This window comes from Corvus kubaryi, unplaced genomic scaffold, assembly GCF_017639235.1.
Source record: "Corvus kubaryi isolate FWS band 111438036 unplaced genomic scaffold, C.kubaryi_AGA036_p1.0 37397, whole genome shotgun sequence".
In the NCBI taxonomy this organism is placed as follows: domain Eukaryota; kingdom Metazoa; phylum Chordata; class Aves; order Passeriformes; family Corvidae; genus Corvus; species Corvus kubaryi.
In genome coordinates this window covers 3917117-3943199 of record NW_024581136.1, presented here as the reverse complement: position 1 = coordinate 3943199, position 26083 = coordinate 3917117, and the positions used below count along the sequence as shown (strand labels likewise).

The 26083-nt window shown below is 46.4% G+C and overlaps 1 protein-coding gene across 2 annotated transcripts in view; it reads right to left on the bottom strand.

Moving 5' to 3' along the window:
• Positions 1 to 25696, bottom strand: part of SGPP2 (sphingosine-1-phosphate phosphatase 2) — a 35973-nt gene extending 10277 nt beyond the window's left edge. The window contains exons 1-3 of one of the 2 annotated variants that reach the window (XM_042042331.1): positions 25444 to 25696; positions 11810 to 11968; positions 925 to 1104 (exon numbers count right to left, since the gene is read on the bottom strand). In XM_042042331.1, the coding sequence (XP_041898265.1) occupies positions 925 to 1104; positions 11810 to 11968; positions 25444 to 25656 (552 nt within the window). In that variant the 5' untranslated portion in view covers positions 25657 to 25696. The remainder of the gene's footprint in view (positions 1 to 924; positions 1105 to 11809; positions 11969 to 25443) is intronic. The other variant, XM_042042332.1, reaches the window with a different exon arrangement.
• Positions 25697 to 26083: the final 387 nt, after the last annotated feature.

Sequence of the window (26083 nt, the reverse complement as noted above, 5' to 3'; positions counted from 1 at the left end):
TTGAGGAGGAGAAGGTGATGCTGACCAGGTCTTCTTGGAAGCTCTGACACATGGGAGGATCTGGCCTTCCAGGACTGATAAATATTCCCTCTTATGGCTCCTTGTCCCCATTCCACTGTCAAGCTGCTCTGACCAGTTACCACACAGGGAGCAGGAGCCCTCTTGGTTATATGGGTTTATTCCTTGAGGGGGCTAAGAAACATTCTTAAATACAATGCAGCCAGGAAGTTATTATTGCTAGAGGACAGGAAACACATGCTTGGATTCATAAAACAGAATGAAAATAATCATCATGGAGAAATGAGTTTTCAGGAAATAAACCTCTTAGAAAGATGGTGAGGAAAAATGATGAGACTTCCCCAAGCAGCCCACAGCTCCAGTGCAGCGAAGTTGCTGTTATTTCTCTGACAGCAGGCTTTCCAGTCATGCTGTGTGCTGTTAGTCTAACCCAGGCTAGGGCCAGGGGATTTCCAAGGATGCTTTTCCTTTCATACAGAAACCAGGTGACACAGAGCTCCTTTGGTTGCCCTGGGAGCCAGCATGTCCCAACGTGCAGCATTGACTTGGTGGGCATGGGGTGAGCACAAAATGCTGGCACCTTCCCTCCACGGTCACCCCACGTGCAAAAACACAGTGGACCCACCACACCACAGCAGGGCAGTGCAGCCTGACAGCAGCTCCGAGAGGAGTCTGTGCAAAAGAAAGGATATTTCCACTAAATTTTTTTCTGTGTCTGTAATTGACCAGCCACAGGTAAGCACAGAAAAGAATACGCATCTGTGAAAATAAATGCAGAGCTCCTCTGGAAGTGGCAACAGCTTTGGATTTGCAAGCTTTATGTGGCTTACTGGAAGCAGACACATGCTTTTTTTTTTTTTAATGTATTTTCTTTTTCTTCTTTTGTTTTCTTTTTGTACCCCCTACCTTGTACTGGTTTGTGGTTGCAATGAAAAAGGAGAAGGAGATGGCTGTAGCTGCCATGGCGTGGGTGGACGGCATCCCATACTCTGCATTCGTCCTCATCTCCAGCTTCACGACAGGTGGTGACAGGGGCCGAGGCCACTTCAGGATGTCCTTGGAGACCTGGCCTATGTACATCACTATCTGGGGACAGGCAAGGCCACAGGGCTGTCAGTCAGCACAGGCAATCCCCATGCAGCCCACCCAAGAACCACCTGCATTTCAGTGCTTTTTCCTGCAGAATCCACCCCTCCAAGTGCAGAATTTATCCCCTGAATTATTAAAGGGGTTTCCATTAGCTCAGTCAGCGAAGGAAGCAGTGGTTTTGCTGCACTGTGTGGTAACCTGAGCAGAAGTGGGACCAAGAGGAGGGTTGGCTGATGAGATTCAGCAACACAGGACAGTGTGAGACAGACAGCTGGCTCCCACCCCATGCCAGAGAAGTTTAAGTTTCCTCCCTAACCCTCCCAACCCCTCTCCTGTAAGAAAACTGTTGTAAGAGAAATTTTTCCACCCCCACCTTTGAATCACTGCCTTGCCCAGCTGCGTCCAGCACCAGCTCCCCTATTCCCAGCAGCTCCCACTGCACCAGGTGCTGCAGGAGCCCTGCTGGGATGCACCACCTCTGTGGTTATTAAATGACAACCTCGGCATCGTTGCAGAGGCAGCAGAGGGAAAACTGGACAAGCAACATGAGGTACCAGTTCTCCTGCCTAACTCCCCAGTAAAGGGCTTTTATTCCCTGCCTGGGACACCAGAGGCTTAAGCGAGGGCTCCATTAATTAGCTTCCAAGCACAGCAACACGGTACTTTTGGGGGAAGTGTTGCATTCTCAGGTCAGCAAGGGAAGTAGAGGCAAGAGGCAATGCTATCCAGTATCCCTGAGAGGTGCTGCCCATCCAGCCACGCCCAGGACATCCTTGGCTCCTTAGCACCCTCTTCCTGAAGGCAGCAGGCTCTCAGCATCCACAGTGGCAAGATCTGAGAAAAGTTAGCCAGGCTGTCCTGTAGGATGTATTTGCTTTCTGTTGTAACCCTCCTCCCCCTTTAGATAATTGTCATGGGTTAGCAAGCATAGTCTCAGAAGTGATGTTCTTGCAAAGGGGTGCTTACAGCTTCTTCTGTGACCTGACAGAACCTATCAGATGGCCAGTTTGAATATGGACAATTTTTTAAGCCACTTAAAATTGTGACTGCCTCTGTGATCCACACTTAAGAATAGACAAACCCCAGGCAGAGCGCTCTCGTTTCCAGTGCTGGGACAGGTGGCTGTGGGCCCCGTGTGGGGGCCGGCGGGCCCAGCCCAGGCCCTGCTCCGGCCGGGCCAGGCCACGGCCATCCTGGAGCCGATGGGCCCCGTTCCACCTGCGGAACCCCCCCCACATCCCTGCTGTGGGCAGCTGGAGCGGCTCAGCTCCCCCTCTCCAGTGCGGCCAAGATCCAGCTGAAAGCGGCATCGCTGTCCGGCAAAAGATCATGTAACCAACAGCAATAAGCCACATTCCAGCTGCAAGGCCTGGGTGAGATTAACCCTTTTAGTGCTGTGAAGAGCTGAAAACCTGAGGGAGAAGAAAGAGGAGATGCTTAAAGCTGAAATTCTGTTGTAAAGCTATGATGTATCAGAGTACCCGTTGTAATTTCATGAAGGCATGGGGGGTGGAGCGTTCAACTTGTACTTGTGAGCAAAAGCACTTGTGCTGAGATAAGCAGATGCTGAAGCAGCTGTAATTTGATGAGAAGTTTGAACAGGGAGAGATGGAAGTGATGAGGACTTTTGCTCCAAATGGAAGAGGAGAAGACCTCAGTTCCTAGAGATGCTCCCAGAGATAGTCCTAGAGATGAAGATGAGGAGGACCCTTTGCTCCCAGGGAAGGAGAAGGGCCTCTGTTCTTAGAGGTTAAATGCTCCCAGAGATGGGTGAAGAGAACTTTTGTTCCTGAACGGCTCAACCTTAAAATTGTACCCCAGTAATTCAAGAGTGGACCCTCAAAAGCAGTTGTGGGAAAAGCTGCAAGTTGTGGGAGGGACTCACATGCGAGCAGAGAACCAACCCAGGCGGCTGCCTCGTTGTGATAATGTTTTCATAGCATGGGCAAGAGAGACTCCTCTTCCTAAATGAACTGAACAAGGTTATTATGGAAGTGGTAAACAGACTGAACATCTCAAGGGTTGTCTTTTTACATTGTCAGTGGGAAAAGGGAGAAAGGTGGGGGGAGGAGAAGAGTTCTGAAGGTGTGGTATGATTTTTTTCCCCCCCTTTTTCTTTTTCCTTATTTTAGGTCTATTAATAAACTTCTTTATATTCTTTATATTCTTGGTGCCTGCTTTGCTTTTCTCCTAATTCTTATCTCACAGAAGGTAAATAGTAATGAGTATTTTGGACCAAGCCACTACACTAAATTGGTGTTTCTGCCTGGTTACAAACCAAACCTGCTACAATAATGTAGCTAGACATAGGCGGAGGAGGCTCTTTAAAACAAAGCAAACCTTTTTCCTTTTCTTTTTTTTTTTTTAATACAAAGATCAGGTTAACTGGTGTCTATCATGAAAGCTCAGTTGCTGTGTGAGACGGCTTGCTCTTCTGCTTCTCATGCTTCCACCAGCAGAGGAGGGGGCTTAAAATAACATCCTTCCCATACTGGTGTTAGCCATCTGCTGGAACAGCAACACAATCACCCACTGCCACATTTGTCACCAGACACACTGCATCTCTCTCTCTCCCATCAGCCATTTAAAAAAGGGCTTCATGTTAAAAGAAAGATGGCAGGATTCACAAGTCCAGGAAAAAGCCAGTCACATTCCTTCATCCTTCTTTCTACAGCACAGCACATGTCAGAGAGTGCTAGACTTACAGTCAGCACCAGAGCCAGGAAAAGTGACTGCTGGTGACTTTGCAGCCTTTATCCCTCATCATATGAATCACGTTACTGCCTTATTATCAGCAGCAGGTGGCACACACCTGGCTGCTCCTACAGACACACACAGCACAGAGGAGACAGTGAACAGCCTGCCCCAGACTGCTCACAGTAAACAAAGGCTCAGGGAACAAACGTCTTTTAAAAACCTACTGTGTGGGTTTATTTAGTTAATGCCATCAGTTTCCAAATGGATGCAGGCACATGTTTCTAAGTTAATTAAATTCCAGGGTTGAAAGAAAAATTACTCTCTCGGGCAGAACATAAAACATTGAGGCTGCCACTTGTGATACCATCTGAGAGGCAAGGTAGGATGACCAGTTTATCAGCAGTCCTCTATAATAATGACTTCCACTTGTGGAAGTATTATTAGCACTAGAACATAAGAGCATTGCAGAAAAGGAAATGAGTCATCTCAAAAATGAAGGCTATGCTAGGACTCCTCTGATGGTGAAAAACAGACTGAATGCTGGAGGTGGGATGGGTAAGCGAAAATACCAGGCATCCTCACAACACACTCCCCTTCCTGACACCCCTAATTAATTCTGACCCTTCTAAGTTTTAAAAACACATTGTATAGACAGTAAGGAGAGATGAGACAACCTCCATAAAACATGACGGGGACTCCAGAATATGCTCAGACCAAGCGCTGATCTCTGAAGCACCAGACCTTTGCCTTTAGTTTACCTGGGTACCGTGCACGTAACTTTACACCAATTGTCCTGGATTATTTGGCAGAAGCAGCAGTTGTGGGTGGGGTAAAACACCCCCCACCAGATAAACTGGCAGGCTTCCCGAGAGGAGAATGATGGCAGGTGCACCCCTGGAGCCCACCCAGCACAGGTGGTGCTCTGTGTCACCTGCACCCCACGGGCTGCTCACAGCGGCTGCAGGCGCACGGCACTGCCCAGGCTCCGTGCGGGCTCCAGGGGCCGGAGGAGCTCGGCACCGCCCAGGCTCTGCTCGGGCTCCGGGGGCCGGAGGAGCTCGGCACCGCCCAGGCTCTGCTCGGGCTCCTTGCTCACAGCGCGGCAAAGCAAACAGCGCATCTGCCAGACCTGCGTGCGGCGGGCAGTGGGGTGCCCTCCCTGGGGACAGCCCTGTGCCACGGGGCAGGGCAGGAGCAGGGCAGGAGCAGCTCCAGTGGGACTGACCTAGCCGTGCCCACCCCCACCCTTCTCTCATGCACATCCATGCCTTCCCAATGCAATGAAAATCATTCTGAAATGATTACGGGTTAAATCCTTGCAACAAATGTAATCAGCAATAAAAACCCCCCAAAACTATAAGCACCTTAGAATCAAGACCTTCCTCAAACTCTGGTGCCTACCACTATAGCTGGGCTGGCCTGTGCTGAGGGCAATAGCCAGGACTCCAGGTGAAGGAAAGGCAAGGCTTTATTGGCACTTTGGGCCAACGGTATTACATTTTACTACACAAAGGCAATTGGCAGTTGCTATAGCAGCAAGACAGCTTCTGTAGTCTTTTCTGAGATTTGCTCTGAGTCATATATATGGTCTATCTCCAAAAATACTTCCTCACCTGAGCCTTTGCATCAGGATAAACAAGACAAGTCTTTGTGTTTTAACAGATCTTGCTTTAGTGAACAATCATAGAACCAAATTTGAGGCATTAACATCCACACAGGTGTGAATACCAATTCATTTGTTCCAACATCTACAGAAGCTCCGTTTGTGGTGAGGGGCTGCTCCCCTCCCTCCGAGCACCATGAAGTGACCTGTTTCCCTGACATTCCCATACCTCTGGTGTCTAAATCAACCATCTAAGAGGAGGATTTTCTCACCTGCAGGTGTTGCCTGGCATTTGCAATGGTTTCCCCTCACTCCTCTCACGCAGCACTACTGTGACAGGAAGCAAGAGCTCCAAAAGCAGATTTACCATAACAGTGCAGACACACATGGAGCAGACAGACACAGCCAAGCCAGTTCCCTACGCCAAGGTATGGCACCGGTGCTGCAGGGTGCAATTTCCCCTGTGGAACATTCCTGTGGCAGCTGCCCAGACCCCGAGCCTGACAGGACTGAGGAAACAGGCTTAGTGCTGCAGGTGTGCTGTGTGTGGACATCCTCCATCATTCCTCCCCTGCCACAACCTCTGCATGGGATGGACACAGCTGACCCTCCCACAGGCATAAAAAGATCAGGAGGAACAATTCTTTTTGTATCCTGTAATATTTCAGCTAACAGCAGGAAACCAGATCATATTTGTTTTCTACTTCTGATTTTACAGCTCTCCTTATTCTCATTATTGATCTATTAAAAGGACAAGACAAAATTCTAGAGAAGACACACAGTCAAATATCTTTGACAACAACTTCCCCGAGACTCACAGTGTGGCAGCCTGACTTTGAATCTGCTGGTTTAGCTGTAAAATAGAAACTGTATAATCTGGCTCTAGAAACCCTGGCCTCCAGTACTATGTCATCTTCCCAGAAAGGAAATTTACAGTTTGAAAGTGATGTTACTTTGGGGTTTTTTCACAAGCACCGTGCACTGATAGGAGTGACCAAGCATACTGGAGAAAAAAAAGAAGGATGCACTATTAATAAACCAGCATTTGCAGATTAGTCAAGCAGAAGCAAAGACTGTATGTGGTTGCCGAGGCAGGTATGACTTTGATTTACCATACAGAAATTAAGCCAAGCATCCAGGCTGCACTGTTCTATTCTCAGCATCCCCCAAGTTAAGTGACCAGATAAACACTGCAGCAGATACTAGCTGTGACTGTGTCTCTCAAGCATCACTTGCTTCAGAGTGAAAGAGGAGCAGGGCAAGGAAGAGCGTGTTCTTGTGGAGATACTCCTCCTACCCCCAAGTCAATGTCAGGAACTAAGGCTTGGCTTCAGGAAGGCACACCATGAAAGTCACTGAGCAGCACCGATGGCCCCTTGCCCTGGTAGCAGCCCAGGTGGAGGAAGCCCTGCAGGGCAGGCACTCCCAGCCTGGGGGCCCTAAGCCACTCTCAGATTGCATCCTGCTCCCTGTCCCCTCCTAAAGCACCCGGCTCCTCCCCATGTGCCAACAGCAGCAGCCAGGCTGGGATCTTCCTCAAGGCACACACACCTTGTGGGAGAGGGTAGCTGGCTCTGAGAGCTCCAGGGCCTGCCATTTCCAGCATGGTTACTGTTTTCCAGAAAATACACCAACCTTGTGCTGGTTGCACAGGAACTTTTCACATATACCAAGGGTTTGGCTGGGATCAATGGGACATTCAAGGTCGCATTCAGCTGGTGGGATGCTCAAATCCTTGGGTTGTCTCAGCCACGATGGAAGCAGCAAAGCCAGCAAGTAGGTCTCCAGCCCACCACAAGCAGCACAGTATTCACATCACAGCAAGGGGCAGCAGGAGGCAGGGAGAGGGAAGAGACAGCATGGACAGCTTCCTAAAAAAGTTATATACGTATACTTATACACACACACACACACACGTAAGGAGGGAGGACTTGGTTTTAATTCAGGCTTCAGAAACACAACACCAGAACAAGATTAGTAGAACCTTGAGCCTCCAGAAGCAGAACCAGCCAACACTGTAACACATGCACTCTGTCTTTAAAAGAAGCCTTTAGACAAAACTATAAGGTAGTTGACTATCTTATAACAGGCTTAGAGAAAGAAATTTGGGTCCAGGCTCCTGGTAGCAGGCAAAAGTACTGGTCTGGTTTGTCATCTAACATCTAAAACTGGCAAACTGTTACACCTAAAAGTTCTACTGAAATACAAAAGGTTTCCAATTTAGACTTCACCTTAAATGATTCACAGCTTGTCTCAGTTATGAAAGCCTTTTTGGCACTTTTCCTTCAAGGGTGGAGTACAGCTACCAGCTCTTGCAAAATTCCCTTTCAATCAACACTTTATCAGCTTGCATACACCATTTATTTTTGTATTCTGACATGTAGTTACTTATGTGCCTGAATACAGTTTTACATGTTCTTGTGCAGTGCAACATTTGGTGCTTTAAAGAGCTTGGCTTTCAAGTGACTGTGTTTATCAGCAGTTCCAGGCTTGTTCCAGTGGAATGTTGCAAAAGCACTAAAACTAACAAATACATAAGAATTGTTAAACCCAAAGTTTGCTTCCAAGTGTGTTTTCAACCACTGCACAGCAATATCAGTGGCACTGCAATTGCAGGTAAACTCCTGCTGATTAGGAAACTCCTGGTTACCCTGAGAGGGAGTTCAGAGCTCATCGTTGCTGAGTAACTAAGTGCTGACAGCCTTTAGAAAACTGTTGTTCTGAAAAGCAAGATGGGAAGCTAAACTACTATGGATTCAGACCCAGGACCTTCCCAGACTTGCTGAAGATGTCCCCACCCAGTGCTGCTCAGGGAGCCCCAAGAGGCGCGCACAGCCTGGCATGACCAGACACCCAAACCCTGCCTTCCTTCAGAGGTGCCACCTACCCCTGAGTCAGCAGCTTATCACTGTCACATGCCAAAAGCTTCCACACCTGCCCGACAAAGCCCAGGCTGGCCAGCTTTTATTTATATTGCATAAATTAAAATTTTATAGGCTATAAGGAGGTGTGGCCTGCAGAAAAAAAAAACCCCACACAACCAGAAAATGAGATTTCCAGGCATGCTGAATAGCAAACTGAAACAGTAAGTTTTTTTCCAGGTCTCTGCCTTTGAAATTCCACACCAAAATAAAGCTTTTAAACCTGAAGCAGAGTAAAAAGTAAAAACCAAACAAACAGAAACAAAGTGATCTTTTACCTCTTGAGCTGAGATGTGGAGTATATTTAAAGTACTTTTAGGGCCTGTGTGAAAGCTATTTTTTGTCTCTGCACTTTCTGGCTGAAATTGAAAGAGTCACAGGCATCAAAGCCTCGCCTGTGCAGTTTCAAGAGTTTGATTTCAAATTGCTGGAGAAGAGAAGCAAAGACACCAGGGTACCCTCATTGCTGACTCAGCACCTTGCCCAGAGATTTCATACAGTTATTTCCTCCGTCTGTCCACAAAGGTAAAGCCTGCATATATACTCTGAATCCTCCGAGGCAGGGCACCATGGAAGCACAACATGCTGCTTTTAAGCTGCCAGAGCATCTGGATGCAACAACAGTCAGCATTTCCCACAGCCATCCACCTGAACAGAAAAGCACAGGCAACTGGCTTTGAGGACCCAGGGAGAAGACATTCCAGGGTTCCAAGTCCACCCCTCTACTGCTGCTGAAACATACTCTTTATAATTTTTCTTACTGACCTTCACCCTTCTAGAGCTATTTCACAACCTTTGGCTTCAACTGAAATTATTTATGACTGCCTTATGCATGTTTCTTCTTGTGACTGTACTTTCATTTTAAGAAGCTCCTTCCTTCCCATGGTTTTTGCAGCCAGCCCCATCCTCTCTCCAACTTCATTTTGCTAGAGATTTATTCAAGCTTTCAGTCTCTGCTCAGAAAATAGTCTGTTCTTTAATCATCCCTGGCCCTGCTCCAATTTGAAATTACCTTTCTCAAATGGAGGTGACTGGCTCCGCATAAACTATTACAGGTAAGATGGCAGGAAGGCTTTGTAAACAGCATTAGTGCTGCTTTAATTTTTAAGGGAAGAAACTCCCCTGATTCATCCCAGGACACTGATATTGTCATTTCCAACTTGCAGCAGAAACTCACAGGTTTAAGTGGGAAACAGCATAAAAAGTACCACCCTCAGCACCACTTCTGTTTCTCCAGAGCTCCCAGATAAGGCCACTTCTCCTGGCCAGTGGTGTCACCCTTTCTGTCACCATCATCCCTGCCAACCGTGTTCCCAATGTACCCGTGTGCTTTGCACCAGGTTCTTGAAAAAGTCATTGCTGGTCCACTCTCTCTCCCTGTTGAAGAGCTTCACCAACAACCTCTCCAGATCCTGAGCATGCCCTTTAAAGGGGAATTACTGCTACCTTTCTCTTAGAGTTCTCCCTTTGATACCAGCTCCTTTCCCCAGACGGATATGAGCCTTCTGCAGAACGTGCCTGGATCCTGCATTTATCCCTTCATGCTCTTCCCAGCCTTCCACTTGCAGTTGTTGTCAGAGACTGCCTGGATTTTTACTTTCATCTAACACAGCTCTTCATAGCCTCACATCATCATCATTCATTCAAAAGCATTTCTTCAAAACTCCATCACCAAAACCCTCCCATTTAGTTAAAGCACAGCTTTGTCCCTCTGATACCTTGGTACTTCCCAGGCAGCTGAGCCAAATGTCACATCCAGGACCAAGGCATCGGAGGCCAGGCTGGACGGGGCTTGGAGCAACCTGGTCTAGTGGAGGGTGTCCCTGCCCACAGCAGGGGGGAAGGAAGTAGATGATTTTTAAGATCCTTTCCAACCCAAGCTGTTCCATGATTTTATGACTCCGTAAGACAGACCAACACCACTTACAGCACCGTGAGTGCCAGTCCCTGCTCACCAGCAAGAAACACCCCCAGCTGAGCATGCCATGACAATAACACATGGCCTGCACAACCATTTTTAGCCATTTCACAATTACATACAATTAATGTGTTTTAAAAATACAGATTGTCACGAGCCCATGTATTTAAAAGTTTCCCCTTTTCAGTATAAAATGCAATTCCACAACTCAGTAAGTGAAAAATAATATTAATTATTGTAATATCACGTACTAATTAAGTCAGACTAGATCTGGCCAATACTCAGATGAACTCCTTGCAAGGAAAAGGCAAGGCAAGTCTGCAGAAATGCATGTAAAGAACTCCAAAGGCTCATTTTTTTGAGCAATATGCAAACCCAGAAGGCAGTGACTACCAATTTTCATCTTCTGTGGCACATTTCCAGAAGCTGTAGGTGTACTTCTGGCCAAAAGCCAGCTCTAGTTATATTGTGTCCACCTACTTCTAAATTTCATCTGCAAATTATTTTTCATGTTCTCTTTATAAAATGTATTGACTAAGGTTACTGGCACAGAGCAACTGATGCCTTCTGTCCAAGACCAGGTGCATTTGAAGGGTATGACCCAATTCAAATTGGTTTTATTACTTTTTATGATATTACTTGGTCAAAAGACAGAATATTATTAACCAGAATTGACTAGCTCATGGAGAAGCTTCACTGTAAATAAAAAGACTTGGATATCATATTCAAGTTTATACCAAGCTTCAGTTTCTTGAATCAGTGTAGATTGACAGCTAAACCTCCAGGCTCTGCCACCTGGCAGAGGTGCTCCCTGCCTCCCTTCTCTGTTTTAAAAAGGTTTTATTTGGGCAGCAATATCTGATCAATACAAAGATGAGCAATGGCAGTGACAAAGCAGCCAGACTTGGCCTGAAAGTGCCTGGTTATCTCCTGTTTTTTTGGTGCTACAATGGAAATACATTATTCTGGATACCCCAAACCACATTTGTGAAGGCTGAAGCACTGCCAAAGTCAGTTAGTTTGTGAATGCTCTCACATTAATAAAAATCAATGCTTTTAAGTCTTAGCCTCCAACAGATAACCTGATCTTTCCCTCCTCAAGTGACTGCAGAAGCACCCTGCTTCTTCCACTGCAGCCTGCACATCCCCTTACTATCAGGTTTATAGTAATTCAACCAAGCCAGAACTACATGAAATTAGGCAGAAGAAATGAGAATAAGAGAAAGATTTTATCAAGTGATGAAAAATGATCCCTAAAATACTATGACACATTGGGAAGGAAGTGTTTTCCCAAGTGTTCTGTGCAAACTGTATCAAAAGCAGCTCAGTCAGTGACTGTGCTGGAAAAAAAGTCAGTCCAAGATGTGGCAGAGATGAAGAAACCCTGAGTCAGATGATGCCTCTTGCCTCCCGTCTTGGTATTGCAATGCCTCTGCTTCCTAAACATGAGTTATACATGAATAGTGTTGGTCCTTCTTTTGTCTGAAGGGTTGTTCTTATTCTCAAATATTCATTTGCTATGGATACAGAATAAAGGTTTAAATTAAGAATATATATACTTACAGACCAAACAATGATCATTCTTCTAGACACAGAGTGATCTATATTCCAGTAGGTAAATGGAAGGAAAGTGATATAAAAAATCTCTTCACCCAAGGCAGCTGAGAACTTGAACAAGTAGTAGTAGAAGTAGTTCTTCACAATATACTTCTGTGTGCAACTCTGGAAATTAGAGAATTTCGTCATTTTAGTGACTTGGAAAAATATCACAAACATTTAAAATATTTTAACCGCTGCAGTTCCCAGTCCTTAAACCAAACATTTTGTTATAACAAGTGTTAAGAAATGAAGTTCAACTTTTATACTAGAATGAAGACTGTAGTGATAGTGCAGCTACATTTCCTGCAGAGCAGAAATCTATTCAGACTAATTAAGGTAGCAGTCACATGGACAGAGACTTTCAAGAGATGGGATCAGCCTTTCCCCCAGGGTAATCAGGTGTATTTCATAAAAGGTACTGATGTGCTAAGTTTGAAGTTCCTACATCTGTAGACAAAGCCACCACTGCATTCCCTGGAAATGCATTTTGAGATAAAAGACTTAAACTGCAATACTGGACCAATTAATTTAAAATTTGCTGCCAGGTGCAGCTGACAACAGCCCACAACACTTAGTTCTTGCAAGTGTCTCTGGCCCCTGGCTCCCAATGGCAGGATCTCATGGGATCACCCCACACTGAAGCGCCACAGCTGGAAGATTCCCCTCTTACATGGGACTGGGCTCAGCAACCACAGCTGCACAAGCAGATCAAGGGGAACACAAGGCTCTGAATGGGCAGAGAAAAGAGCTGCCCTGTCACAACCAGATTTTCACTCCAATATCTTTAAGTAAAAACCACCATCTTGTCTTATTTAAGCATTACCAGCAGATACCTTGCAAACAGTGGCACTTTATTCATTTTAGTAAGCTAGAGATTTTGTTCAGTCTCTGGATTTGGCAGCTAGATTATTTCATTAGATGTACCCCACCTAACATGCTCATTTTCCCTCTTCCAAAAGGTGACACCCAGCCCTCCAGATCTGGGAGGCCATACAACAGCACACATTGCTTAGGCCATGACTTTGGCCACTTGTTGAATGTGTCTAGAAAAGGTTTGCTGCTGATGCTGCCATTTGGGACTAGGACACCACTGAGAAGCCTCACACCCTGTTAGCAGGAGCAACAGACAAGTGAATTACATTTTGTAGGTACACCTGTCACTTCAGGAAATAAGGAGATAGACAGACAGACATAGATAGACAGGAGTTTTGATTCAGGGGAGGAGCAAAGGAGCCAATCTAGTCTCACTCCATCTTCCCCCAAAAAATTAAAAATATGAATGTTGGCTATGTAAATATAAGATGAAAGAACTTCCTAAAGATGAGAACTGAGAAGGGATCATGAAGGTCTCAGTGTGGACAAAGTAAGTTAAGATATAGCTTTGACATAAGCTTGCAAAACTCTCCAAATAGGAAAACTGTTGTGCTTGGAGCTGACTATGTAACTACTAAAGAGAAACTCTCATCCTACGTGCTAGTGAGAAAACATAAAAATTGTCTAAGGACTCTAGACATGCACTTGTGACTCACTGCAAAAGCTATTAGAAATTCCAGTCTCTTCATCTGCTTTTAAAGCAGAGATGAGGCAAACTGCACAGAGATGACAAAAGCAAGATGGAAAGAAGTTGCATCCATTCAACTATCATAAAAAACCCCACAACTTAAATTGATTTTTGCATCAATAAACAGAAAAGATGAGTCAACATTTTTTGAAATGCCAGAGTCAGAAGAGTGTTCCCCCATCCACCAGTCACAGAGGTCACAGATGAGTTCCCAGCATCCCTCTAGGATAACAGCTCTATGCTGCAGCTGGCTGCACGACAGAGCAATCAGTCTGCATGTCTCAAGTCTCCCACTTAGAAAACACCCCCAGAGCAATTAGCAACACCAATGCTTCTGCCTGAGATCCTGAAACTGTATTTGGTGACACTTAACACGGCCCCACAGAAAGCCCTCTTCTGGCACCGCTAACTCCTCAATTAAACATGAGTCTCCAAGGTATTGAGAATTATGTGCTTTTGTGCTTTAGCTCAGAGAGGATCAGACACATCCCTAAGGTAATGCTTTTATACTTGCAGCCTCATGGGATGAGGGATAAAACTTTCTAATTCCAGTAACAGAAAAGTATGGTTTATCAGGTTCTAAAAGAAATATGGAGTTTAAAAAAGTCCTTCCACATGATTTTAAAAACATTTCTTTTTCTTTCTTCCATTCCTTTTCTATCAGAAATCACACACACACACACACTGGTTTGGTTGGGTTTTTAACACCTTTTTTTTTTTTAACTCGACACCAGCAGTTGTGCGCAGCCAATGAGTGGCAGGGGAGAAACAGAGCCTGTTTGTGACACGATGCTAACAGCCACAGGTCAGGCACACAGGGTGCCACAGAATCAATGCACTTGATGTTTGGTAGTGCGGGGTAATAAAGTGATGTTTGCACTTGTTGAGATCCTAAAGCACTGTAAGTACAGCAGTCTCCTCCACGCACCTTCAGACTGCAGTTGGCTCACATTTACTATCTACACCCACTATTTCTGGAGTAGGCAGAGTGCAGTGCTTTGTGAAGTGTCTTCCCTTTTTATTCTCATTCTAACCCCAGTGCAGGAAAATCCATCACTATTATTTGTGTGAACATCTTCAACATTCCCAGAAATTTATTCAATCTCTAATTTTAAGTAACTCCTATCTTTAGACTTGGTTATTCTTAATGCACTCCAATGACCTGATGACTTCCACAATCCCTGAAGTCCTTTCAGCCCTCCATCTCCATTGCTATTCAGCCTGGATCAGAGAGGTTTTAATGGGCAGTGATTAAAGCTGTAGGTAAAGTCACAATTTTTAGAGCACTTCAGAAGCAAGATGTAATAAGCCTCAACAGTAAAAGACACAGAAGACGGGTAATTCCACAAAAATGGCCCTTCTCATCAGCTGTAAAATATCTATTTTGAAAAACCTCAAGTGCTCAGACAGCAAGAAACTCTCATGGATGTGTGAGTCTCCATAAATAAACTACTCAGCTGAAGTATTGGCACAGCAAATGGCTGTTGTAGGTCATGCCACATTTGCAGTCTCTGCACAGGGGTGGGTCACCCACACCAGGTGCTGCCACAGCACCCACCCAATCTCCCTGGAGCATGGGAACATCCCCAACACATTCCTACAGTGCCAGCAGAGCAGGGCGCACCAACACTATGTTGGCTCTGGGGAGACAATAACACACAATGACACAGCATACGAGGAATCCATCATTCTAGAAACAATGTGTATATGTGATGTTTATCCTTCAAGGCTGAAGCAGAGGAACAGCAGCTGAACGACTAACATAATACTTTTTTTTCCCCTAAAAGTACATTTTTATTGTATCTGTGCAAAGATACCACTCCTCACAATTACTCTGGGAGATCTCTTGTCAGAGAGCAAAACAGGCCCCAGCTTTTCCTGCCCTGTCTCTAGAGACAAGCTGTGCAGCATCAGACTTCTAAGGCTCCAAGTCTGACCCAGAGATCCCATTAACCAGCACTCTGTTCTCAGCTCTCAATTACTTCGGATCTTTCAGAAGATGTACATGTTTAATTGAAGTTCTTGAAGTCCCTTGCTTCCCTTCCAACAGAATTGCCTTGCAAAAGATTAGGAATTTCCCTCCCAAAGCCCCTAATTATCACATTACATACTTATCACTTTAAGGATTTTTAATGTGGCAAAAAAAGAAAATAAGAGAAGCCACCAAAAATCAGGCACAAAAGAAAAAACCAAAAAATCCAATCTAGTTGTTGCTGTACACAAAGACAATATAAATCAGACAATTCAGCCCCACAGGACTGCACTGTGTGGAGTAAAACCAGTGGGAAAAAGTCTTCTGGACTGCAGTATTTGGCATAAGCAGTCAGTTTTACATCACTTTATTAACTCTACCCAGTTAATAAAGGAATCTGTCAAGTCAAAACAAAAAAATTAGATATCGGTAATTAGATTTTGGAAAATAAAAAGCAAAACTCATTATCAAAGGCTTCAGCTCTTCCACCCAACTGCACAGCTTCATGTCACACACATTCAGCGTTTCCTGAAGATCCAACAAGCAGCCAAGAGCAGCCAGTAACACTCCAGCACCTATGCATTCACCTTTCCTGGGAGCACCAACACTGCAACCCATGGCTCCATGAGGAAGGAATAGGGTGGCCAGGAAACAGGGGCTGTGGCCCAGTGGGAGATCCTGGTGTGGCCATGAACCCCTTGCTGGGTGCACAGCACCCATGGTAGGGTGAAGGGGGAGCCAGCAAAGGAGGAATACAGAGTCATGGAATGGGTTGCAGAGGTGTCAGGAGACAGCAGGGGCAGGACAAAAGCACACAGCCCACAAAGTACACACAAGGAGCCCCAAGGCATGAAAAATACACCTAACCAGGCTCATACATATGTGCAGCTTCCCACTCTGTTTAAATGCTTTAAAACAAGTAATTAATTTTTTAGTCTCTGCAGAACATGAGGCAGCCAGTTTTCAGTAGCTGTCCAGGTTTACACAGTGTTCTTGGAGGGACACCTAGAGCCAACCAAACCCTCAGAAATGTGGAGGTGGAGACAAAAAGAAATCACAAGAAAATCCTTCTTAAATGCCATAAAATTTTGTCCATCTCTGCTGTTGGCAGCAAGTCCTTGTTGACCAGCACACAGAGAGGACACATCCAGCTCCCAGCTGTTGTGCAAACAATGGCAGCAGCAGGCACTCCTGGCATAATGAGCAGGGATGTGGCCTGGAACCATCAGCTGATGCAGAAGCAAGACAATCATTGCATGAGATGTAGCAATGCTCAAGCTTCAAGCCAGAGAGTCACAGCACTTTCAGTGGTCTCAGGTAAAGAACCAGTAGGGAGCCTAAAAACCAGGCAGAATCCTTTCCGCAACTTCTTAACTCATTCGAAGTACCAAAAAAGGCCATTTACATAAAGCTCTCAGCAAGGTACCCCAGCAGAGCAGTGCTGCACAGCCACCAGCACCAGGGACAGCTGTCACGCTAAAAGGGGATATGCTTTGCCAGACCAAAGGCTCAGATCAGTCAAATAGAAAATGGGAAAGGTACATGCAGGTCTCCACCAACACTGTCCCCCTGGGCACAATGCTCATCCAGTTAATTCCTCACACCAGCCACCACATTCTACATCAGCATGTGTTCATCCAAAGTCTCCCCTTCAGCCTGTAAAGGACGGTCAGCTGAGACACATACACACATCTGTACATCAACACACACCCAGCACATTGAAGCTGCAATGGGTCCAGAACACCGTTAAGATACCTCAGTTGATGTGTGAAGATTTCATTTTTTAATCTTATTATTATTTCCCTTCCACTCTGATTAGTAGTTGGGAGGTAGAGTGAATTATAGGGTTTATTTCTATCTTGCTCTAGAAGTAACATGATTAGCCTCCTTCCTTCTACTGAAGGAACACATATAGAAGTACCAGAATCTGCCAAGTCATTTAAATATAAAGTGGAATAACATAAGACTAGAGTTGACAGAGAACTTGTTTAGACAATTAATAGGAAGAATCAAGGAAAGAAAAATTGATTATGTTGTCTTCCTAAATGAAAGCCATCTTCAAGAAACAAAAGTAAGTCTCTTTCAGATACAAGGGGGAGTGGCTGCTAAGGAGATTGACATTGCTTGTGAAGGAACATGCCTGCAGTCACTGGACAGACAGCCTCACATTTCCTGACAGACAACCTAAACCAAGGCTGGTCCAGCTTGCCCACCAAGGATGATGGCTTACATTCCCATCACTCTGGTGGGAGTTTGTCTAACCTGTCCTTACTGAACCAGAGGTGGAAACTCCACTGCTTGCTCCAGGCAATCTCCAAGTGCTTTGCTCTCCTGCCACCTAGACTGAAACTTTCTTGCTGAAATTTAAACCTATGGCTATTTTCTTATCTACTGCAGACAAGGAACAAATTGTCTCCTTCCTCGGAGGGCTGACACAGGAGAAGGTTGTTATAAGCATTCAAAAAGGACATAACTGTCCTCTCTTCCACTCCCTAATCACCTGGTAATTCTTACAGGGGATACTGAGCATTTTCCAGACACAGCACCTAACATGCCTGTGTTGAATTACAGAGCCCAAAGACTAGATGTGACACTTCAGCAATGCTGAAGGAACAGTCCTGCACAATGTCATTCCTTCTGTGGGCAGTTTTCAGAGGTTTGCCACCAGTGAGCCACGTCAAACCTGTGATATCAGCTTTTTTCCTCCAAGAAATCTCTACCACATCTGTTGTCTTCCATTCTACCGTTGAGTCTACACCTTCTTCAATAAGTATCTGCACCTCTTGAATAGAGGTAAATTTTCAACCATACCTTCAGCTTAACAAGACTATTTGACTTCTGTTCTCATCCTCCAGCCTAACTGCAGCTTCTTCTAAATTCATCTCACAGTCATCATGCCTCTCATGCCTACAGTTCCAGCTAGTGATTTCCACACGGCTATGAAACCTGTTCTGAAGAGACTCTCATCACTTTCCATCAAAAGGTCTCCATCGTGGCACTCAAACTCACAGGCCATTTAACTTCCTATATTCCTTTCTTAGCAGATGCCTGGAGAATTGACATCCATGACTCAGAGAATCATAGATTTGTTTGGGTTGAAAGGGGGCCTTTAAAGATCATCTAGTCAAACCCTCACACCTACCAGCTAATATACTTTGGAGCTTTTGCTTGTTGCTCTTAAAAAGGCAAGACAATCTGACCTTCTCCACACAGTGGTGTCATGGGATCAGACTTATGTTTCACCCCTTCTCTCGCAGTGTAATTTTGAGCAACTCCAACAGGTCTGCCTTCCACCATGATCTTCAGACTTTTGAGCACACACCTGTACGCACCTTTCTGACGTGGAGGGGAATGCCTCTGCGTTTATTTCCTTGCCTGCTCTTTATGGAAAGCTGTTCCTCTTATGGTCATTCCCATTGCTGGAATAACTCCCGAGACGTCCACTTCTTGCACTTTTGTTTTGAATCACTGATGGGTGTTGGCAGCATTTTCCTGCCAAGAAAGCTGCACAACACCAGCATAAATAGGGCTGTGCACTTCTCCTTGAGGAGCTCACCTCCTTCGTTCCCTGAGCCCTGCTTCGCCAGGCAGAGGCTGGGCAGGTTGGACACTACTGTTTCAGCTGCCCTGACAGATGTGGTGGGTGAGCTTCTCGTGCACTTCAGCATCTTCCCACATTCCAGGAAGAACTGGCCAATTCATGCAGTATGGAAGCAATACAGCAAGAGAGGCAGGAAAGGGAAGGGCAGAAGGAAAAGCCTTCCTTCCTGCCTGTTTTACAGTGGAAGAACAGGTCTATTTAATTTCATTTTAATTTAGGAGAATTAGACTGCAATTTTGTGAGGTGCAACACAGAGCTTACACCTGGAAATGTCTGAGGAAGGTATTTTAAGGATTAGGTAGCACCAGTGTCTGTGGACAGAGGGAGGAAAACACAAGTTAAGAAACAGAGAAAGCAAATTACAGGCGGTTCAGAAAGATGGGGATTCCAGCTTCAAAATAGATATCAGATTCCTCTGAAACTCAACTGTACTTCATATTTCCAAAGGTACAGTGTTACTGAAACTGGTTTTGGGTAGAAGGATGTGCCACAAAACAGCAGTTTTCCAATTGCACAGCATTAGATGGCCCCCCTGCCCACACACCTACCCATCTCCCTCAAGCACCACCACCTCTTAGCTTTGGCTTCCTGCCAAAACCAAATGAGTCAGGGTGTTACCAGGGTTGCTGGATACCCAAGGTGTTCTGCAGAGATACTGAGAGGGAGGAATGGGAAGACTCTCGCTCGCTTTTCCCTCAGCACACCAGGTCTGACGAGATCCTCAACAGAAGCTTAACCTAACCTAGTCCAACCCAACAGAAGTTTACAGGAATGGCCAATGACCATGGAGAACCAGGACTTCACTGTTACATTTCTTTTCAGAGCAAAGAGCTTGTTCTCACTCTAAGATTTTATTTCAGAAATTAACTACAGCCTGGAAGACCCCTGTAAGGAGGAAGGGACATGTTCAAATTGCAGCTGTGGCTGTGGAGAGGCAAATGGGAGGACACCTCAGCAGCCAGCCTGCCCCTGGGAGAAGAGCTGCAGATAAGATGTTCTTAACTCACTTGCTGCCTCATTATTAGTTGCAATTAGTGCAGGCCATGCCAATGTCAGCTCTGTTTCTGATGGAGAAACACACAAGGAGACTGACATGTAACCTGATGTTGCCAGCAAGTGCTGCTTCAAGGATCTCTGCTGGATCTCCTACCCCACTGAATGAGCCACTCTGTGGCTGCAGCCCCCTTGGCACAGCACTGTAGGAACTATTTGGCAGGTGCTTGCAAGCTTCAATACTTCAGTCAGTGCCAGTTCAATTCTCCCCCTGGCACCTCACACCTGCAGGTGACATGGGGGTCAGCTGCCCTTCCATAAGGATTCCCTTCTCCTCCCTAGACCCTTCCTTCAGTCTTTGGTTTACCCTGCCCTCTGCTTCATGCCCCTCATCCTGGTGGGTGGGCTGTATATTTGTCAGGGAACACATTCCTCACTAATGTCTCTGGGCCCTTCCCCCTGCAAACATCCAGGCTTCGCTCTTGTGGCACAACTGAGGTGTCTGACACTGACTCCTCCTGTAAAATAAAGTACCCCAACACTCTCCCTTTGCAAAGGGAGATGGTAATGGGAAACACTAAAGGCAATACACCTCATTAAACTGGTGGATATAAGTAAGCAGTTATAATGCCATCCAGTGGAGCAAGCTGCAAAGGGGTAACAATGACCTGGCCTGGGGTGATAGTGACCACTTCCTGTGCGTCAGAACCCACAGGCTCACGGAACCCTATTAACAGTGGTTTGCAATTGCCAGCTGTCTTCGAAAGGAAAGATTAAACACATTTTTTGTTTGTTTTTATATCTAGTAATAAATATTCCAAAATTTAGTGATAAAATAAAACAGTAATAAATCAGCAATTTAGCTCCATTTAAAAGCATTACATCTAGACCAATAGGAGTTTACCTTGGGAAACTAAATTACAGGTGCTAACTACACTGAACTGATATGAAACCCTTTAAATCAGGAAAGTGAACAGACATTTTAAACAAAAGTTTCATGATTTAGACAACACTACCTGTACCTTCTAGACCTCAGATTTACTTGCCATAGCAGTCATTAGTCACCTTCCACTGCCCAGATGACCCATACACATTCCCTGCAGAGCAGAAACACAAGGCAAAGTGAAAGAAATGGCTGTCCAAAGGAATCTCCCAGAACACATTTTCTCTGTCTTCTTATCTGTTAAATCTACTCCTGTTCTCCAGAGACCCAAAGGAGAAAAACGACTGCAAATTAGATTTTATCATTCTGGTTGATATCTGAACTAATGGCCCAAGACATTCAGCAGAATTATAAAGAAGTAAGTGGCTCACCTCCAAGCACTGGAATTAATCCTAGGATCCTGACAGCTCCTCATTACAAGGTCCAGTGGCCTCCAAAAAGATGACTCAGGCTGTGAGCCAGGAAGCACTGAGTCATGAAGCACATCATCATCATTGGTGTAAGGACTCAGGCTGCCAGCACGGCCCCTCGTGTGCCCCTGTGCCAGCACCCACCCAACCAGCAGCCACTCTCTCAGCAGCAGGCACTACACAGGATATCTATTGCAATCAGCACAGCTTCACAAACTTTTGTTAGCTTCAGGTGCTTCTGCAGCAAGATCCTGAAGATGAGATGGTAACAAACAGCACACACCTGTCTTTGCAGCCTGTTCTCTGGAGGGGATGCCAGGCTGCTCCCTGGAGAGAGGTTTAAACCTTAAACCAAAAATTGGGCACATGCAGGACGGTCAAGCTCCCTTGGCAACCACACCAGGTAGGGGAGATCTGAACATGGAGTACCAGAACACAGGAGTGATGCTGGGGAACGTGAGCCTTGCGCTCAGCCCATTGAAATAAGAAACCGGATCTCATGTTTCCCCAGCTGCAGCTCCAAATGGAGGAGCTTCCAAAAGTTCAGCTGTATTCTCTAGGAGGACAAAGTGTTAGCACCTGAGGCAGAAATGCCTTGCTGCCTGTCCTCCTAGCAGGGTTCCTGGGCTTTTTTCATAAGGGTTTGCTTCTCCTGCTGAACCTACTACCAACTTACTGCTGCACGGAAAGAGACACAATGTGAAACCAAGTAAGCCTGCAAAACAATTTTAAAAGAAAATGCAAGACTCTGAGGCTGATGAAAAAATCTATTGCAAGGAATCACCACAGAAGACAGACCTTGACTCAGACTCTAGAGCAAGCATGCTTCAAATTACCAGCCATCCCATCACAGCAAAAGCAGTGTTTTCATCTATATCTTGCAAGTAATTCACGACATTTTTTGGGACTGTGCTGAGATGAACGTGCAGTTTGTACCTACCTTCTCTGTTTCTGTTACCATCACCTGGCTGTTATCCTGGTTATTATCCTCCTCACCTACGGTACGAGCAAGAACCATGCAATCACTAATCATCATCAGGCAGGTTGTAAACATTGCTCCAGTTCGGAGCAGTTCTGACGGTTAAGGAATAACTACAATGTAAACATGAACTGTACTCACTCAAAGGCAGGAAGACAGATCTTGAGATGATAAAGCATCCGGGAAAGGAAGAGTGGAGAAAGGCAAACAAATCTCTACAAAGAACTTTGAGTAGAAGATTACTTTTTTTCTTTGTTCCCTTTCATTCAGGCTATCAATTTCAGGAGCAGGAGATTAGAGATAAGCAAAGCTCCACTTTTTAAAAATATGTAGCCTTTATTTGGCCGCTCACAGGACACCAGAGAAGGTTTCAGGTAGTAAGTTGGTGTTTTTAAGAGCACAACTTGAGGATTTCATACAAAGTGTCAGGAAAAGATACCTTTTAAGCTGTTCCAGAAATAAATTCCTTGTGAAACAAACTAATAATAGAAAGCAGCACAGAAAAGAAAGTAGTATTAGCTAGAGACAGGATAATTACAAGCAGTTTCTCTCTTGTCTTCTGTAGTAGTAAACCAAGTCAGTTTCTCCACTAAAAGCCCATAGATTCAATGCCTAGTCCAAGCCAGGACATAAACCCAGTTAGTGTGTTGGACTAGCACCATTCTGTATCTTCCACAGATACCAGAGTTCTCATGTGAGGTATTAAAAAGTGTTTCTAAATGGTCTGGTAACCAAGGAACATCAAGAACATGAGCTAGGTGACTGATTCAATGTTTAAGAAGCACATGCAGCCACAGCTCTCACATCTAAGCATTTCATTCCATGTCTCATCTCATGGCAACTCCTGTGGGGCAGACAGGACTGATTTACAAAGATTCAGACACACAGCCACTCATGCTGCTGCTGACCACTGTAATCAGGCCTTGTGGCCTTTTTTTTCTTTTAACATTTAATCTCCAGGTTAAAGAAGATGCTGAAGAATCACGAGCAGCACTTCTGGCACAAATGAATGCAATAATTAAAAGCCTCCTTCTTCCAGAGGAAGAGCTGTTCTGTCTTTTTACCCTCTTGAGGCATCCTGTTTTCTCTCCATGCAGTACGGCATCTCCCCCTACCAGGTGTGTCCATCCCCTCCCAAACTGCCACCAGCTACCAGCCCTCAGTTCCCTCTCCCCAAAATCTCTCTAGCTGGACCACCCTGGCACACAATCCAGCCCATGTCAGATGCAGGGACCTGAGACCTGGCACTGAAGAAAGGGGGAATGTTCTGGAGAGATGGAGCTGTGGCAGTCCCATCATCCAGTAAGCCATTCACATCATCTTCACTGCATGCAATATACTCTGTTTTTACAGGTGTACCTTAGTGATTGTCCAAGAATTTACATGGGAGAACCTGGGAACCTTGAAGACAGTCGTGACAGTAAAGACAAAGCAGTGTGAAAGTTACTACCTCATAGAAATCAACTTGACAAGGACTTTGAAACTCCCAAGTTTCAGGAAGGGATGGATGAGCACAGAGCCACACAAGGTCACCAGGAGGGAGATGCAGGAGCAGCACTTTAGCACCTTTATGCAAACATGTGCAGCTAACAGCAAGAAAATGCCACTGTCCATAGAGAATTTATGGGCAAGGAATTTCCTATGTAAATGAAATTCCTAAACCTGCTTATTTGCAGATACATCAGGGTAACCCCAGGTCATTTAGCAACAAAGCAGGGGGTCTGAGCCTTAGCCTAAGGGAGATCCAAATTCACATTTCACATTTCTTGTCAGGTTGCAGAAGACCCTCCTTGTAAAAATGGACTTTTCATTTCCAGTTTCGATAAAAAGGAACAGAGAGACCCTGTCTTTTATAATTCTAGTCCTTCATTGAAACACTGTTCAAGCCATTACTCCCATCTGCATTTTGGGGATGTTTGAACCCAGCTTTCGTATTTCAGAAGTGAGTGTCCTAATTCTGCAGAAACAAACCCTTCTGCTACTATCTCCAAGTTTCACGGAGTCTCACCTGGAACCCATTCACCCTTCACATAAAAGTAATTGTGCCTTACTTTGTGAAACCCAAAACAATAGCTCAAGGTGAACAGCTACATTCACGGAGCATTAACTTCGACAGGATTTTAGTATCAACACTGCTACGTGAACTACGTCGTTGTTCAAAAGAAAGCAGTGATAATAAATCTTTTAGTGAATTATCTGCATAATTTACCCGAAATAGAGCTTACTGTAGTTCAGAAGTGAACAGACTGAGCAACATCTAGTTGAGAAAGAATCAAGAAGCAGCTAAGGAAGAATTTTAGATGCTTGAAATGAGAATCTGGGCACTGGATGTGGAACAGGGAAGGGCAACATAGTATGAAAGGGAAGGAGTGGTAGAGTTGTGACATTCACGGCTGGTCCATGTTTATATTGCAGGTAGAGTTTGGAAGCCCATTATCACACCTGATTTCCAAAAGGCACCACAAGGCGATCTGCTAATGAATTCAAGTCATTACAGTAAGAGAAAAAGCAGGTCGTCCGACCTGTACACATGGGTTGCATCATATCTTCCCTGTTCCCTTCTGATACGCAAGGGAATTACAGACCGTGCCGGGAAACGCCGCGACCTGCCTGGCCAGCGGGAAGCGCTGGGCGCTGAGCCTGGCTCCATGGCACCTCGGCTGCACTGAGCAGGGACGAGCCACTCGGAGCCCAGGCCGGGCGGGGCCGGCTGCGGGCACAGCCCCACCCGATGCGGACAGCAGGGGCCGGGGACAGCGCAGCACCGCCGCAGGTGCGCCCCGCACGGAGAGAGACCCGCGGGGAACAGAGTTGCTCCCTCCCAGCCGCATCCCGGGGAGAGGCTGCGGTGTCCCGCAGGCCCCTCTACAGGCAGCTCCCGCTGGCACCGACCGCCCCATTCCGGGGGCGTCAACGATGGGGGAGCGCGGAGAACCCAAAGACGCCGCCCCCGCGGGGCCGGGATGGGCTGCGGCACTGCACAGCGCTCCCCGTTCGCAGCCCAAACCCTTTTTCCCTCCTCCCAGCACCGGCCCGGGCAGGCGGCGGGATGCGGGGAGACCCTCCCGGGGCGTCCCTGCGCGCACAGTGCCGGGGGAGGCTCTGCTGAGTCACAGCCAGGGCCCCCTGCCGCACTCACCTGCGGGCCGCGGCCGCTCCGCACCCCGCCGGGGGGAGCGCGGCCGGCGCCGGCCGGGCAGCGCAGCGCGCCCGCTCCATTGCAGGCGCCGCGGTCCCGGGGCCCCTCCGCGGGGTCGCCGCCGCCCTCGTCGCCGGCGAGGAAGAGCCCGCAGGAGCGCTGGAAGCGCGCCACGGGCTGGGAGCAGCGCAGGGTGCCCAGCAGGCGGGCCATGCTGCCGCCAGCCTCCGCGCAGCGCGGCCCCAGCGCGCCCCGCCGGCCGCGGGCAGGTGCGCCCGCCCCGCCCCTCCTCACAGGTGCGCCCGCCCCCCCCCCCCCCCCGCACAGGTGCCATGACCCGCCCCGCACAGGTACGCTGCCCCGCCCGGGAGCGCCCCTTGCCGGCCGGGCCCTGCGCTTCCCCTCCCTGGCTCCCAACCCCGCGGCCCCTCCTGGCGAGGACAGGACATTCAGCGTGTTCCTTTCTTTGGTGTTTTTCCTGCCGTGATGGCCTTGGTAGGAAAACCAGAGAAGAATACAATCTGTTTCTCTTTCATTAAGAAAGCACCACAAGGTGCTTTCTTAACTCGAAGATAGAATGCCCTGAATCACACCGAGATCTTTGGGGAAAAACACTTAGACATGGATGCCCATGGCTCAT